The sequence below is a fragment of the Carya illinoinensis genome, chromosome 5, assembly GCF_018687715.1.
Source record: "Carya illinoinensis cultivar Pawnee chromosome 5, C.illinoinensisPawnee_v1, whole genome shotgun sequence".
NCBI lineage: Eukaryota > Viridiplantae > Streptophyta > Magnoliopsida > Fagales > Juglandaceae > Carya > Carya illinoinensis.
This window is the reverse complement of record NC_056756.1, coordinates 17,591,122-17,608,359: the sequence shown is the minus strand read 5'-3', so window position 1 is coordinate 17,608,359 and position 17,238 is coordinate 17,591,122. Positions and strand designations below refer to the sequence as shown.

Below are 17,238 nucleotides of genomic sequence, written 5' to 3'. Positions count from 1 at the left end.
GCCCCTTTAAAATCATTGAGTAACGTTAGATATAAGCTTTAAATAGATAAATTTTATATAATTTTTTTTGTAAAAAAGTAAATTTCACTAATAAAAAATAATATTTTTTATACTTTTTTTTTAGGCGGGATCCATTTTTTTATAAGGACTTATATGAAACTTAAAATTGTACAAATCACAACACCCACTTGACCTCAAGAAAATTGGCCAAGCACGTTTTTGCACGGCGAGACCACTATAATATTTTCTTTAAAAGAGGAGGGGGGGGGGGGGGGGGGGGGGGGGGGGGGGGTCCTCCCTCAAAGCTGCAAACTGCCACTCTTGACAAACTCTTACATTGAATGAAGAACTAGAAGATGGCGCCCCGGGTAATGGGACAATAGTACTTGGTAGACATAAGCCATGCATAAAATTGACATCAAGCCCAACTTAATACAGCGTTTCACATTCTGCATCGTTTGCTTCATCACTCGATTTCTTCAGGAAACCCGGCTTTTCCTGAATAGACACACTGCATCTCTTCCTTCCATGTCTGCAAAACATCTGCCAAATTAGCTGGAAATAATAGATTTTAAACTGCTTGCATTTTATTGTTCTCATGAGTTGTGAGAAATGGTAAAACTTGCCTCATGTCGAAATGCAATCCTTATGTTGGGTACGTTTGTTTTATGAATATCATTTCCTTCGGGGCCTCTCATCAAATATCTATCACCAAGCCAGTGCAACTGCAAAAGGACCAAAATAATAATAGAAATATTTTTCATTACATTAATACCATATGTAAACCACCATCAACTGGCAATTATTCTGATTCTCCATGCCAAATGCACACCCAAATGAGAATAAATAGGGGATGGCTCGTGACAAAAAAAATCCACCAATTCATAGCAAGAACTTTGATCTCCTGCCCCAAACATAGCTGTGGAATTTGTGGTCTCTCACATGGAAGCACTTCCTATCAGTTGTATGTTAAAAATGAAGGCAGCACAATGTCAAGTCGGAGACAGGAATAGGATCAGCTACCCACTGATGGTTCCCATCTAGGTGGCTCCTAGTTTGGATATGAAGTGATAATTTGTAAGATTCAAACCCATGCAGTAGTGCTGGACAGCCCGAGACGCGACCATTCACCCAAACAATGGCCCCTATAGTGTTTTTTTTTAATAAGTAAGAGATAAATATTATTGAAATGAATGAAATAGGCATAGCCCGTGTACACAGGAATTATACAAAAGAATACATTCTAAGAGCGATAAATTAAAGACAAACAATGGCCCCTATAGTTGGATTAAATTAAGCGTCGATTAAAGGACTTATTCTGGAGACTAGCTAAGATAGCTATTTCCTTCCTTTTGCTTGTGCAGTAGCATGACCGGATACAAGACTCATGGTTTTCCTTGGTAAGCCTGGAAAATTTTTCCATGCTCTTCACAAATTTTAATAGTTTCCAATAGGGAAAAAGTAGAATATAGAGAAACTTTCTTTTAAAGAGTTCCAGATTTGCAAATTTATTTACAGTAGAATGGGTTTTTCCAAATTCATAATGGCCAACATCAAAGATTGTTTTTTGTCAAGTTCTCACCTTTGTGGCATGTGAAAACCCAGATTGATAGACAGAATTTCTAGCTATCTCGCAGAGGTCACAAGCACTGAGCTTCCAGACCTGCAAAATATCATTCAATAAGATAATGAACATGAGCAATAACAGAATATAATATGCAACAAACCTTCGCAGCAACACTATATTCTTCCACAAGTGGTTCTTTTGTTAAATGGATTTGCAAAGGGTCATCAGTTGAGAGTGAGATATTTAGGCCACGCTGGAAGAACATGGGCAAAGGGTTGCGATGATAGTCCAAGAAAAGGGAGTTATTGCTCAAAGGCGACATAGCAAGTCCAATCTGAAAAGATAACGGAAATTACTATTTATTTTAATGTAACATTAGCAAAATTGAGACGGGGGATTCAGAAAAAAGAGAAAGAAACTCCATAGTGCCATGAACTTTAGGGCTGCAGACTATGACAGACATGAGATCCGGAGGATATCACACTAGTGCCATGGAAGAAGGGGGGGTGGAGAGAGAGAGAGAGAGAGAGAGAGAGAGAGAGAGAGAGAGAGAGAGAGAGAGAGAGAGCAAAAAAAGTGGGCAGAACCTGTGCAAGGTAATACAAATACTGCAAAACTGGAGATTTCCGTAGATGAATCCCATGAGAAATATTATGGCACAGAAGAAATGTGGCAGCCAAATGGTCGATATCACCTGCCTGCAAACGTTGCAAAAATCAGAAGCACTTCAATAACCATAAAGAATAGGAGCCGAAACAAAAACAATAGATCAAAACCTCTCCACAGTGGGGCCGAAATTTTATTGTTGGCATTCCTTTTGATTCACGAAGCTGAAAAGAAAATATAGAGTTATCATTTTAAACTAAATGTTTATTTTCTTAGAAAGGTAAGTTAGTTTTTTCTTTTTCTTTTTTTTTTTTTCTTTTTTTATCGGTGGTATAAATGCAAAATTATAAACAAAAAAGTTAAAAGCATTCTAGAATATAAGAGAACAAAGTGAAGTTAATTTGTTAAGAAGGTAAATCACAGGTATGACCTTGTTGAGAATATACAAGTTAGCGTAGCAATAATAAGCATAATAAGAATATGCAGGATTGAACTCATTGGTCCATTCAGCTGGTGTTGGCATGTGCTTAGTCGGACGCCTTTCTGGTTTACTTTCATCATCCACAATATCAAAGCCCACCACCTGAATAGGAAAACAACTAACCTCATTAAGCACCTCGAGTAAAGCAAACAAAAAGGATCAAGTGAAGCAATATTTGATGGCGTAAGAGGAAGTTCACTCACAAACCACACTCATTTCATTCAAGTTCTCAAAACTAGTAGGCAGTAACTCCATAAAACAAAAATGAATTGGTAAAATACAACCCGACATATATTTTTTTTATTAGTAAGAAGATATTTTATTGATATTGAAATAGGCATAGCCCAATTAAACAGGAAATATACATGAGATTACACCTAGTTAGGAACTAGAAACGTATACAAGGAAATCATGAAAGTTGAGACCATTAAAGTCTATAACAATGGCCCACATAAATAAAGTCTTTCAGAAAAAACTCTTAAACTCTTCCAAGGAGCGCTCTCGATCCTCAAATTTCAGTCATTCCTTTCCCTCCAAATACAACCCCATATATAAGGATAAATGAATGCCCTCTTAGGCCTGAGGTGGCATTAAGATAGAAAAGATGTGGAAAAATCAGATAAGATCGTTTGACCATTAGTAACAAGGACCTATCAGTAATCAGTATATAAACAAGGTGTTTCAAACTTGGAGGGCCCAAGGGACAACAGAAATGGAGAAAATTGGATGGTGAACAATGACATGATTGCCAAGTATCAAGTGGGGTGAATGGTGACAGGATTTTGTGGTTGCTCCCAAGTAGCGGAACTAAGGCTAGGTTCAGCAGTTATGGTGTCCTCACTCAAATTTAAATATGCCGACGTGCACAGATGCGATTATATAAAAATATGTCTACCATTTTGGAATGCCCGAATATGGAAACTCAACAGTTCTTTAGCATATATTGCAGCACCCCACATTGGTTTATCCCAATCTGTTAATTAAAAAAAAAAAGGCATTTGCCAAAAGTAACTCAAAAAAATTATAGTATTAGACTTGTCTAGCTGACTACACCTTCCCAACTGACATGGAACAGGCACTTCTGAAGTCAGTCCCATGATTATGGCCATATTGTTCTCCAAATGGAGCAGTAAGCAGCAGCTTCGAGCAAATATTAAGACAAACTGGTAGTTGCCTCATCTTGCATTAGACATCAAGTAATTACATTGGATAATGGCAATATGCCATAAGCCAATGTACATAAAATGTTAGGACAAGGGGGTAAGTGAATCATCACTTTTACTCCACCATCCATCCCACTGCACTCCATTGTCTCGTATTGTACCAATACTATCAGACCAGATACATCTGTTGAGTGAGAGAAAGGGAGAAAACTCTAATTATATACTCTTAATTTTTTTATTGATATGAATCCCCATTCATTCCTAGATTCCTGTCACTACGGAATCACGGATTGATTTTCCCTACCTAACCACATGGTAGTGGTCTAGTGAGTGCAATTGCTACAGCATGGGAGAATGAAGAGTAATGATTTCAGCAAGAGCAGCTGGACGGACTACTATAGTGAGTCTAGTGACTTCTAGAGTAGAGTTGAGTAGGCATAAACCACAGATTAAAACAAAAAAGCAAAAACAAGAACGGATGTCTAAAAACATATTACAGAGAACGAGGAATATTGTAATTCCTTGGAAGTCGATTATAAAACTGTCAATCGAAGAGGGGATATACAAAAATGACATATTCCACTCACCTGCATCAGGAACAAATGTAATTGAGTATGAGAACTTGGGTCCACCGTGACTTCAAATAGTGGAATAAACACATTATCTAAAATATTCTGAAAAGAGGTAACAATTCCCATTTTCTTGTACACGTTATAGAGCCGTGGTAGCTGCATATCAAAGTTTATAGAAAGATTGAAAAGAAATTAGTGAAAACGGCATAGAACTATACAACTCATTGAAAATTGAAGAAGAAAAGTTGCAATTGACAATGCATTGGAAAAGATAACATGCAAAACCAATTAAATAATTATGATACCAACGCCAACAGGTAAGAAACAAGTAAATAAAATTCCCACTAAGACAATAAAGGTTCTAAAGAAATGTCATGCTCCACATTGTTTTAATTCACTGATGCAATATTGTTATTTCATTTACTGGTTCCAATAAGTAATCAAAACGATCTCTTACAGCACCTCTAAATAAATAATTACCACGAGTCTCAAGATCATTTGAATGCAGGACAAGCATATTTTGCATTACTGCTCACATTATAATGTCCCAAACAATCTTCTTTTCTGATGAGTATAAATATATAATGTCCCAAGCAATATGGAAGTACAATGTAACTTTTCAACAATATCTGTTTGCCAGAGTGGAGGCTATATTGCTGTCTCTAAATCTTAGTTGTCTGGTTCGTCTGCCATAAGTTAAAAAAAATGTACCATCATTCATCTCCAAATTGTTTAGATATGCAAACATTTGCGTGATGTTTGGGTAATCAAATCTCATCTCAAAGTCAAACATATTTTTCAGTCAAAGATCATCTCATTCCCAAACATGCAAACATAAAAACCATCTTACTCAAATTTCAAAAAACCAAAGCTCATAAAATCATTTTCTGAATTATATTTTAAACAAAATTTTATAACAAAAAAAAATCACAGCAGCCACCCCTTGGCGGCTGCCACCACAGGATGGATGCTGCATTTCCTTCTTTCTTTTTCTTTTCTTTCTACAAAATTTTAATTATTTATCATATTGTTCAAAAAAAAAAAAAAAAATTACTATTCATCCAGCCTATCAAAACCTCATCTCAAAAAGATTTTACCACCATTCACAAACAATTCTCCACTATCATGATCTCATCTTACATCCAAACATCACCTAATTTCTGCCTAAAGTTTAAAGTAAGGTCAAACGATACAATGTCACTTTTAACTATGATCTTTTCGCCATGCAGAATGATGTTTATCAATTAACACGTCTAAATCGGGATTCCCTTTTTTTCAATATAAAACTGAATAGACCTTTTTTTCAATATAAAACTGAATATATGATTAAGAACTGTAGATACCCTCCCTCCCTCCCTTGTTATCCATTTCCATTAGTCCAGTGGCTCTCATTAACAATCATATTTGAACAATCAAAACATCCTATAAAATAATTAACCACACATACTACAGCAGCTACCTGAGTAAGAAGATGAAAACGTAAAATACCTGGATTAACCATACTGCATTCTCACTATAAATTTCATTGTTAACAAACCAACTGGCCAGCTGATCCCATTCACTTTGTTTCCGTCCATAAATGGAAATCCTGTACTCTGCCATCTGAAAATGAAAAACAAACAACTCTTTAGCATTCAAGTGATCAATGTTTTGAGATATGAAAGAGGAGAAGAGAGTCTAATTGGAGGAACTATTGACTTATGCTCAGGATAACTGATAAGTGGAAGTAGTAACTAAGAGAGGTGTGGCAAAACCAAAACCAACATAAACAAATGACACAAAAGAAATTTTTGCATTCATGGGAATCAATTCGAGCAACAGAAATATGCCACAACTGATATAGGACAGAGTATTATGTATGGGTTTTTTAAACACCAAAATATTACGATGCGTTAAAGCATACTGCTAAAGGACTCTCTCTCCTCTCGGTCAAATTAATCACAAGTTTTGCAAAACTAAGTTTTTTTTTTTTTATAAGTAATAATCTTTATTGAATATGAAGAAACTAGGCAATGCCCAAGTACACAGAGAGTATACAAAGTGAGACACCTAGTTACATTCTAGTGGGCTATAAAGAAAATAGAAACTCATGAACATTCCTGCCCTTTAGAACAATAGCAGAAAACCATTGAAAGACAGAGAATACAAAAAAGTTCCAGCTATAAGTGCAAATCAAATTGTGCGTACACAATGAGGGCTTAACTTTAAGTGGTGCAAAAATTGAGCAAATGCCCTAACTATTACATATTATCTAAGCACAACACCATAAAAGTGATTGCTAGATAAGCTGAGATGTATACAACTGCAAGATCTTCCAGTAAAACTGATAAGAAGGGCCACCAAAAGTTCCATAATATATATATATGAGAATAGTATAAATCAAAGGATACAGAGAATCCAAAGAAAAAGAATAAAGAGAATGATGCATAAGTCCATTTGGCATTATATACTTTCTGGCAGTATATATTATATATGATAAAACCTGGTATTTGCTTGCTTCAAGATCTGCTAAAACTTCCTTCGTTACTTCTGCCAAAAACCGACCTGTTATATTAACTCAAATATTCAGCTTCCCTATATTACATTAATAATAACAATACGGGCAATTTCAAGTATAGAACAACCACAACAAGAAAATAAGAATAAGAGTTCATATGGCTTTAGATAAAATGGCAAGAAAATATTCATGTAGCCAGCCCAAGTAGTCAAATACATTAATTTCATGTTCACCATTTTCTTATGGACCACATTTTCAGTTTCAAGAAACATCACACACAATAAAACTAAGCTAGTAAATACAGAAGCACTCATATTTTTTTTTTTTTTTGATAAGTAAACGATAGTATTAATAATAATAGGCATAGCCCAAGTACACAAGAATGTATACAAGCGGTAAAACCTATCTAGGTGGCTATAGTAGTCACCAGAAACTCGTGTACATTTAGGCCATTAAAGTCTATAGCTAGAGACCATAGATATAAAGTGCTGAACAAATAGATACAAAGCTCCTCAGTTGTCCTCTCCTTATCTTCAAATGTTCGTTCATTTCGCTCTTGCCAAATGCACCACATAATGCAGATAGGTACCATCTTCCACATAGCTTTGACATGTAAATCTCCTCCCGGCATCGCCCAACTGGCTAATAGTTCAAGTACTGACTTCGGCATCACCCAATTTAACCCTACTCGACAGAATACTTCACACCACAAGGCTCTCGCTGTCTCACAATGTAGCAGGAGATGGTTCACTGACTCACCATCTTTCTTACACATACAGCACCAATCAGTAATGATTACCCGCCTCTTCCGCAAATTATCGGTAGTCAGAATCTTGCCCAGAGCTGCTGTCCAAATGAAGAAAAGTATTTTGGGCGGCGCTTTATTCCTCCACAATCTTTTCCATGGAAACGAAACATTCGGTATAGCTGTAAGGGCCTTATAATAAGAGCAAACCGAGAAAATACCCTTACCTGTATGTTTCCACCACAGTTTGTCTTCATGCAATTCGTTCGGCTTCATAGAGTACACTCGGTTGAAAAAATCAGTGAAACTGTTTACTTCCCAATCATGTGCTGCTCTACAAAAAGTGATGTTCCAGTGAACTTGATCCCCCGAGCGAACCAACAGGTCCGCGACCGAAGCTTCTTGATCGCAGGCCACTAAATATACACATGGAAAAGTGTCCTTCAGTGCCTCTTCCCCACACCAAATGTCCCTCCAAAAACTTATACGTGTGCCCTCCCCCACCAAAAGTTTAGTATTATTGGCAAACATCCTCCACCCTCTTCTTATTTGCTTCCAAATCCCCACTCCATACGATCCATTCCCCTCTCTAGTACACCATCCCCCCCAAAGGTTGTCATATTTACTATGAACTACTACTTTCCATAGTGCTTCCGGCTCCATATTAGGCACACACAAAGAGATACAACAATTCAATTCAAGCTATCCATGCGGTATGTCAGGTTTCGGCAGAAGAAAAACTAGATTATAGATAATGTGTGATTGATGTTTTACACAAACTTTTGAACCCAGCATAAAGAATAAAGACTAAACCAATCAAGAAAAGTTAGGAGTATTTCCAAAAGTTTCTCCTAATGCAAAAAATTGTCTTTCCAGTTTGCAATCATCAATGATTATGCAGGCAACATGCAGGAACTGTTATTGTGAACCAACCTTGGATAAGGTTGTCCTGTTTTAAGAATATCTCTCTGAGTCTGCTCTGTCCGCAAGGATTATACTTAAGATTGAATTTGTCAAATCGATGGAAGGTACTTTTATCAGCATGGACATCCAACAAATCAACATTAAGATCATGCCTGCATTGCATTGCCTTCAGTTTAGACAGACAAGGATACATATGTGAAAACACATTAAGCGAGAGAGAGAGAGAGAGAGAGAGAGAGAGAGAGAGAGAGAGAGAGAGAGAGAGAGAGAGAGCATTCTTATGCATATAGAAGCCAAGAGAATAATTGTGCAGACCCTGTCAATTCCAAACTCTCAAAAACTTCTTTAAGGGTCATATATTTCCCATCTCTGAATATGACAACCTGCCATGGTGTAACTCAAGCATCAACAAAGTGAAATTGAAAACGGAGAGAATCTTTGTAAAATAGTGATACAGGATTGCTTAATTTTGACTCATCCAATGTAGGTTGAAACACCTACCTCATGAAACAAAAACTTTGAAGAAGGAAAAAAGGAACAGTTTCTACCTCATCAGGTTCCTCTTTAAGTTTTGACTTGATGAAGCGAAGGAGATGCTTCTGGTTCATGCATGCAGAATGATGCACATGTGTATCAACTTTTCTGATATTGTAAAAGTCACGGTGTAGTGCACTCTTTTGAGCCAGAAACTCGCTATCTGCATTTACTAACAGATGAAGTCGGAATTTCTGTATGATTTCCAGACATATGTTACAAACATGGGCTAAAGTGAAGAATACAAAACAGAAGTACAAAACAAAAGTTGTAGAATGGTACCTCCTCAAGAAACCGTAGTCTATGATGGCATACAGATCGAACATTTCCAAGAGACATAACTTTCAGGATGTGATGCATATCAGTGAAAAATTGTGTTGAACTAGTGACGGGGAAAAGATCCACAGTATCTGAGTTAGAAATCAGAGAAGGCTTAAATTTACTTAGCATCAAGAAACTATAAAATAACACAAAAGAACACTCATCAATTATCCAATAAAAAACTGTTACTTTTACTGCACTATGAATTGCTTTATAATGCTTACCATTTTCATTTGCATAAACATGCACAACTCCGTCTTCCATTTTGAAATGGTGCTGCTTGCCATAAAGCAATTATCAGATAAAAGGATAACAAATATATGAATTTGTATTTTAATGTAATATACAGCTAGCTTTAATAAGTAGCAAAAAAATCTTCAGAAAATCTCATTCCATGAACAAGGATAAAATAACTCACTGCTGTTGCTTCAGCAGGTTCAAAGTGAAACGGATCCCTGTTCATCATTGATGCACTAGATTCCACTGCAGCTTCCTTTTTCCATGGTTCAACTATTTCAAGATATACATAACTTTTACGCAAATCTAAACATTCACGTATTGTTGTCCATACTTCTTCCTCTTCTACTTTGTTTTTTGACTCTGGATCCATATGTTCAAACAAGAGAAATATTCATCAAGCAGTTAGTATTTCCTTCAAATAATACAACTGCGCACTTGTAAAGTTTTACCAAGCCTTTTTCTGTGAATAATAGATTTTGATAACCTTATTTCCTTCCAAAGAATTGCAAATTAAAATTTAACAATAAAAATATGGATATTCAACATGAGTTTTTCTCACACAAAGAACACAAAAACATATACAGACATCCAAATACAAGAAAATAATTGAAAATGCATATCATGATCACCATGCTGTAAGCATAAATTTGCATACAATACCATATGTATTGGCAATTTGGCAGCCATATTCCGACCTTGCACACTTATTACGGCCTACCCCCATCCCATTCATAAAAGCATTTAAAAATTATTTTCTTTATCAGGATAAATGCTCATCTACAAGCAATCATTAGTCGATTCCCTCTTATGTCCCTATAAGTTCTCTAACACCGTGCTCCAATGTCACATAAAGCGTCTATGTTAGAGGAAAATACAACCATCGCTAATGTTTAGATATGAAGATATGTTTTTTATAAGTAGATAGATATAAAGATATTGGGCTAGCCATATGACATAAAATGGAAAATGTATTCACTTATATATATACATATATATATATATTGATACAATGAGTGGGGGGTTCAAACCTAATTCTCCCATTGGGAGACCAGATCTTATGCCATCTAGTCCAAAGGACTTTGGCGTATTCACTTGTGTGTGTGTGTGTGTATTAGAGTATCTATATCAACCTTTTACAGATTTGGTAACTTTTCCTTTCCAAGGAATTGCAATTAAATAAAGTAAAGTAGAGAAATGAAATACCACCAATGGGTAATTCAACATCAATATGACCAATAAATACAGGTGGTCTAGAAGAGATGGAAACAAGAAACAAATCTCCTCTAAACTCTTTAGAAGAAGTCAAAAATACCATGGACTGTTGTTCTCAGAGGTAAATTAGTGTTGGCGAAATTAAGATCATTTCCCACTCTGTAATCTGAAGTTGTATCCACCTTTCCATGGCCATGCAGATCTACACCAGCTTTTGCTTCACTTATAGTTACCTTGCACATCCTATCTTGCAGATAGTTCTCGCCCTCACCCATCATTGGAGCAGTGCCCATGTTTGGGTTGTTTGAATTTGCATCCTGCAAACCCATCAACAAGCAAAACAGATATATTATGGATAATATTTTTCTCACAACTTGTACATGAACAATGACTATACCCACAAAAAAGTAAGAAACTTGTGTTAATACAACCTGCTGACTTTTTTAACTAGAGGGCTGCCACTCATTTCCCTTGGTCTGTGAACCCTCTTCTTCACTTAATCATAAAATATTTTCTCATTTGCTAACATAGAACCAGAAACAATGAACGTATACTTACACAAAGATACTTTCTTGACGTTGACATGACTCATCCAATAAAAAACAAATTATAGAATGAGATTGGAGTTTACTTTTCAAAGTACCCAAAGCTACCTTTGGTAAACTCAAAATCATCTTTACCAATTTTTTGTTAGCTGATGGATAACTTCTAAAACCAAATACCATATTTTTACCATTCGAGCTTACCCATTCTAGAATATGAAATACGTAGCTATAACTAGTCATACTTGTGCATTTGTGAGTTCAGTTCCAGAATCAATATATCCAGAGTTGAAAATCATGTCATCTTCATATGCAAGCTCGGTTCCTTCCTCATCAGAATCTTCGACATTATCATAAGCATTGCCACCAGGGGATCTTGGAGTTACTCGCCTACCAACAGATGCTATCCGTGAATCAATACCAGAATGTTTAACAAACCGATCCTCTCCTATCCAAAGGAAAATGATTTGGATATCATTTACACATCACCATAAAGCAGTTACGTGCGTATGCTGGCAATACTACAACCATATTTATCATGGAAATTAGGATTCAGCTTCTTTGTTTTATTTTTCTCATTAGAATTTCATTGAAAATAATAGTCAAACTCAGGAAGATACGGCGAAAGATACGAGCCTGTTGGCCCAGCAGCTGTTTCATCATTAATGAAATTCTACCTTCTAAAGCGTATTACACGTACAGACATCTTTCCAAAAACATCTCAAGCGGTAAAAAAAAATGCAGTAAATCAAACCTCTTGTTTCAAATATTCATCTAGTTAAAGACGGGGAAAATGAGACCCCGAGGGTTAGGCTTTTTATTGTGATGCCAGGCTAAAATTTTGGTGATCATCCCTAGGCTTAGTTGAGACACTGTTCCTGGACACCCGGTGCCAATCAAAAAAAAAATGGTGATATAAGCTTTAGTTACTAAGATATTCAAGAACGTTCAACTTATTGAAAGATTTATTAATATTAGCCTATTATTGTTCACAAGCTCAAAAATATCTTTTATACATATACACACACACAAACCCTAAAAAACTGGTGATATACCCTTTACCTACTGAGATATTCATGGTGGCCAATTTCTAAATGAAAAGAAAAAGAAAAAGAAAAAGAAAAAAGCACATTGCTGCTCACTCAACCAAGACACACACACATGTTAACAACATAGTTGCGCAAACATTTTTACCACCCTTCTCCCTAATGGGCAAGCTAATATAGCTATAGCTTACGAGTAATTTTTTCTTTTTTTTTTTAGTTTTTCCCCGTCAGTTACATATGTTTACTTAGAGGGGGATTCGCTATGGAAGGAGATTATTAACTCTAGACACGGGAGTGCGTGGGGGGGCTGGTGCTCCAATGAAGTCAGAGGGGGCTATGGCGTAGGCTTATGAAAATTTATTAGGAGGGGATGGCAAAGTTTCAAAAGTCATATCCGATTTGTGGTTGAAGAGGGTTCCAGAATCAAGTTTTGGCATGATGTTTGATGTGGAGATTGTGCTCTTCATAGGGCATTTCTAGCACTCTATCATATTACAGCTAACAATGAGGCTTTTGCGGCAGATATGCAGGTATTTTCTCATGGTTCTCACAATGTGCTTTTTAATAGGGATATTCATGATTGGGAATTGCACACCGTTTCTGAATTTTTCAGGTTGCTATACTCCATAAGAAACACTATGGCACAGGAGGATAGGATGCAACGGAGAGCCAATGGTAGTAAAAAATGTACAGTCAGGGTATGCTACAAGATCTTGACAGCACAAGACCATATTTCATTCCCTTGGAAAAGGATTTGGAGGCCTCGTGTGCCTACTAAAGTAGTTTTCTTCATATGGACTGCTGCTTTAGGGAAGATTTTGACCATGGATAACCTGAGGAAGAGGGGACTCATTGTGATGGATTGGTGCTATTTGTGTAAAAAGCATGGAAAATCTGTGGATCACTTATTATTACATTGTGAGGTGACAAGGGGGCTGTGGAATGAGATCTTTAGAAGAGTGGATGTTGCTTGGGTAATGCCATTGAGGATGGTGGATTTACTGGCTTGTTGGAAGGAGATTCAAGGCTGTCCAAGTGGTGGCAGTGTGGAAGATGATTACGTTGTGTATCATGTGGTGTACGTGGTCAGAAAGGAATGAGTGGTGCTTTGAAGATAGGGAGCGCACAATGGCGGAGCTTCAGAATTTTTTTATACATACCTCCATGCTTTGGTTCTCAGCCATTGTACTTGGACCTTTTATCCCTAATCTAGAATGTATTTAGCTGTTCTTTTGTGTACTTCCTGTTTACATTGGCTGTCTATTTCATTTGTATCAATAAAATTTACTTCTTACCTAAAAAAAAAAAAAAAAAAAAAAAAAAAAAAAAAAAAAAAGAAAAGGATGTTTACTAGGTACGTGAGATAAAATTACAGGAGTGTTTTCTTTTTCTTTTTTTTTTTTGGCTAAATATATTGAAGAAGTAGAGGAGCAGGCCAGACATATTAAAGCATAATCCAAAATCCATGTTACGATGACGAGAGTTAAAAGCTTAACCAAATTAGTGTTCAACGGTTTTAAAATTTTTAGATGGTTGGATATTTAACAATTGATATCAGAATAGAGATGACGTTACGAGTTCAAGTCATGAAGAGGGGATATAGAGGCTGAATTAAAATACCTTAATACTACAAATGGACATGATGTTAAATCATTGAATACTAGCCTAATGAATACTGATAGATACTGAGCCTTAAAGGCTTAATCAAATTACCATCCAAAGAAATTTTGTATCAATGGTTGGGTATTTGATAACCAACCTCCAAAGTTTAAAAAATATAAGAAAGTGTTAGAATTATATTATTTTCTTCTCGCCCACGTGATTTTCTCACATCATTTCCCACGAACAATGAAACGTACTGATTCAAAAAATTCTGATCCTACCTAGAATAATATTACTATATTAAAATATAGAACGCATACCGTCTCCTTGAACCATTCGAAGAGGTGGAAGCCCCGTCGAAATCAAATCGAGTTTGTCCAGCGACGAAGCAATACCTCGAGCCCCAAGTCCTGGAAGTGGCTGATCAAACTTGGAGTCCTCATGCAGCCAATCATTTCTCGAAGCCACATTGGGCATGGAGGACGAAATTCTATAACAGCGAAGCATGTTCTCGTCCAACGACCTCGACAGACTCCGGGACCAAAATTTCCGGTCAACCTCCATCTCTCCGTCCGAACCATAACTGCCGTCATCGTCTCGCGCTTCTTCTGCTTCTGCTTCCTCCTCCTTTTCCTCTTCTTCTTCTGCCTCGTTATCGTCTTCTACACAGTGGTCACCAGCACTGCGAGGGGGCTTGCGGCGGATCTCGATGATACGCTGGAGGACTTGGTCGACGCTGCGCTTGTGGCAGTAGAAAGCCGAGATGGCCATCAGTGAGGCCCCAACTAATGCCGCCATGGCTAGGTGCAGAGACGATGTATAAGATGAAGACGAATCCATGGACGAAAAATAGAGGTATTCACGCTATATTCCCGGACCAGGATCGAATTGAATTTGCACGCACCGACGCTGAAAATTTAAGCAAAGTAGAAAAAATAAAATTGGCAGCATGCGAGGCTCTGGGCACTTTAAGAAGACGAATGCTAAGCATCATTTTATATCATATATTTTATATATTAAAATATTATTTTTTATCTTTTTATTATTTATTTCATTTTATTCTTATTAAATTAATTAAATTATTTTATTTATCATCCACATACTATATATTTATTATAAAAAAATAAAAAATAAATTAAAATAAATGTAATATATGAAATGTAAAAATAACAAGAAGAATGAGTTTTGCTACATACAAGCACAGTCGCGTACTAATCTGCGTATCAATACTGATTCCTTCATATTTAAAATTTAAATTAACATTGTTTTCAATAAAATCTAATTTTTGACTAATTACATTAAATTGGTGCGCAGATTAGTGCACAATTATGTTTGTAACTAGATTTTTTCTTCTAAGCATCCATATAATAACTTGAGATGAAATAAGACTAGTTTTTTTTTTTAAATATAATTTTTTATAATTAATTTTATTTTAAAATTTTAAAATTTTAATTTTTTATTATATTTTACATAAAAATTATAATAATTATATGAGATAAGATAGTTTAAATTTGGATATCCAAACCAACGGTCCAACAATAATCATAGATTTAAAAAAAAAAAAAAAACTATATATATCTATTCAATTATAATAAGTGACTAATTAACTACTATAGTAACTTTTTTTTTTTATCCTTTCTTATTTTTCCGTTAAGTCCGTTACTTTCTTATTTTAGGGATACAATTATATTTTTCTATCTCTCTCTCGCATTCTCGATTCCCCCCATCCTCTCATCTTGAACTCTCTCCTACTTTCTGATATCTGCTTCTCTATCTACTCCCATCAAACCCAACATCTCACATGTTTCCCTAAAACATTCAGAACTTAATCTAAGTATAAATGTTCAAATTTGAAAGAAAAAAATGGCAATAAAGAACAACAATTACCAAACGAAAAAAATTCCCACAAAGAAAAACACTAAGATCTAAACAAGATTTGTTCAAATATGTCGATATTAAAAAAAAAATTATATCAAAACACATGATTTGGATTTATCATCCAACATCTCAAAAAAATATCAAATCTTATGCGTTTTTTTAGTGTAGTGGTAGTATTTATTATGATGGCAATGGTGCTATTTTTATTTGTTTATGTTATTCTAATATATCTTGACTTTAATTTTAAAATAATCTTTTCGTTTTCTAATATATCTAAATATATAATTATTATACTTACCGACCTATCATTATCTAAATATTTTTGTTAAAGTTTGTGTTTTTGTCTCTATGCATTAAATTATTCATTAATCAATTTTTTTATAAAAAAAAAAAAAAAAAAAAAAAAAACTATATTATTTTTGTAAAAAATATGTTTAACCCAACTAGACAAACGTGCAAAGCTCCTAATCTAGTAATCTAGTATATCTACTCTATTATAATTAGTGACTATCTAATAGAAATTCTTGTTTTACCATTAGTTTCATTATTCATGTTAAATATCAGTTAAGCCACCGTTTGTGGCATTTGTGTTGCGTCATTTTTAATTTCATTATATAATAACTTTAAATATGTAAGAAAAACTGTGCCAAATTATAAAGATACCCATTAGTGGTCATTTGTGTTGTGTTCATTTCAATTCCATTATATAATAACTTAAAATTTACAAGAAAAACAGTGCTAAATTATAATATGTTCAGTCTAGGCTGGGATGCCATTGTCTTTCCTATACATTATAATGGCAAAATATTACAATAAGTTACAATTTGGAAAAAAAACATAGCCCCATTTGCCTTCCTTTTTCCCCTTTTGTCATTGAGTTCCATGTGCTCTCCTTTTTCCCCTTTTGATCGTATGCCAACTAATGAATTTGTGAATATTGTTCATCCATTGGAATGGAAGCTGCAAACAAAAAGAGCAAATATAATAAGTTATAAATCTATGGAGGCAGATTTTAATCACATGTAATAGAAATTTATAATAAGTTATAAATTTATAACATGCAGTATGACTTATAATTTATAATAAGTTGGTCCTCATGGACATGTGTTGGAATTAAAGGAATAAGTTTGATTGTTTTTCCATCCTTTTAAAAATTGTACATGTTCATGAACCCGTCTCATATCATACTGTCACTGCCTCTCCAATAAAATATGGTCAGCATGCATAGGTACTACATCACAAAACACTTCATCTTTGTACTTTCCAATTGAAAAAGAAACTAGCACTTGCTTATTTACTTTAATCTCT

The 17,238-nt window shown here is 35.2% G+C and overlaps 1 protein-coding gene across 4 annotated transcripts; it reads right to left on the bottom strand.

The window, feature by feature from the left end:
• Positions 1 to 313: 313 nt before the first annotated feature.
• LOC122310927 (AMP deaminase-like) lies at positions 314 to 15,020 on the bottom strand. Of its 4 annotated transcripts, none has more exons than XM_043125196.1 (19): positions 14,373 to 15,020; positions 11,650 to 11,852; positions 10,963 to 11,179; positions 9,829 to 10,016; positions 9,635 to 9,686; positions 9,372 to 9,499; positions 9,104 to 9,283; positions 8,871 to 8,938; positions 8,565 to 8,707; positions 6,872 to 6,933; positions 5,878 to 5,991; positions 4,405 to 4,545; positions 2,604 to 2,756; positions 2,344 to 2,397; positions 2,155 to 2,265; positions 1,728 to 1,901; positions 1,583 to 1,663; positions 627 to 725; positions 314 to 532 (listed from the first exon to the last, which is right to left on the bottom strand). In XM_043125196.1, exons 1-19 carry the CDS (start codon positions 14,890 to 14,892, stop codon positions 467 to 469), a joined length of 2,754 nt encoding a protein of 917 aa, XP_042981130.1. In that variant the 5' UTR covers positions 14,893 to 15,020; the 3' UTR covers positions 314 to 466. The 4 variants fall into 4 exon arrangements, with proteins under 4 accessions (XP_042981130.1, XP_042981131.1, XP_042981132.1 ...); XM_043125197.1 differs by having other exon boundaries at positions 9,829 to 10,010; XM_043125198.1 differs by having other exon boundaries at positions 11,650 to 11,807.
• Between the last annotated feature and the right edge of the window lie 2,218 nt (positions 15,021 to 17,238).

What these genes read in the sequence shown, in the direction of transcription:
- LOC122310927 (XM_043125196.1), bottom strand. Translation starts at nt 14,892, where the DNA reads ATGGATTCGTCTTCATCTTATACATCGTCTCTGCACCTAGCCATGGCG. An exon ending in TCTGAGAACAACAGTCCATG is followed by an intron (nt 10,017 to 10,962) that starts GTATTTTTGACT and finishes TTGAACATATGG; the next exon opens with ATCCAGAGTCAAAAAACAAA. An exon ending in ATTTGTATTACCTTGCACAG is followed by an intron (nt 1,902 to 2,154) that starts GTTCTGCCCACT and finishes TTATCTTTTCAG; the next exon opens with ATTGGACTTGCTATGTCGCC.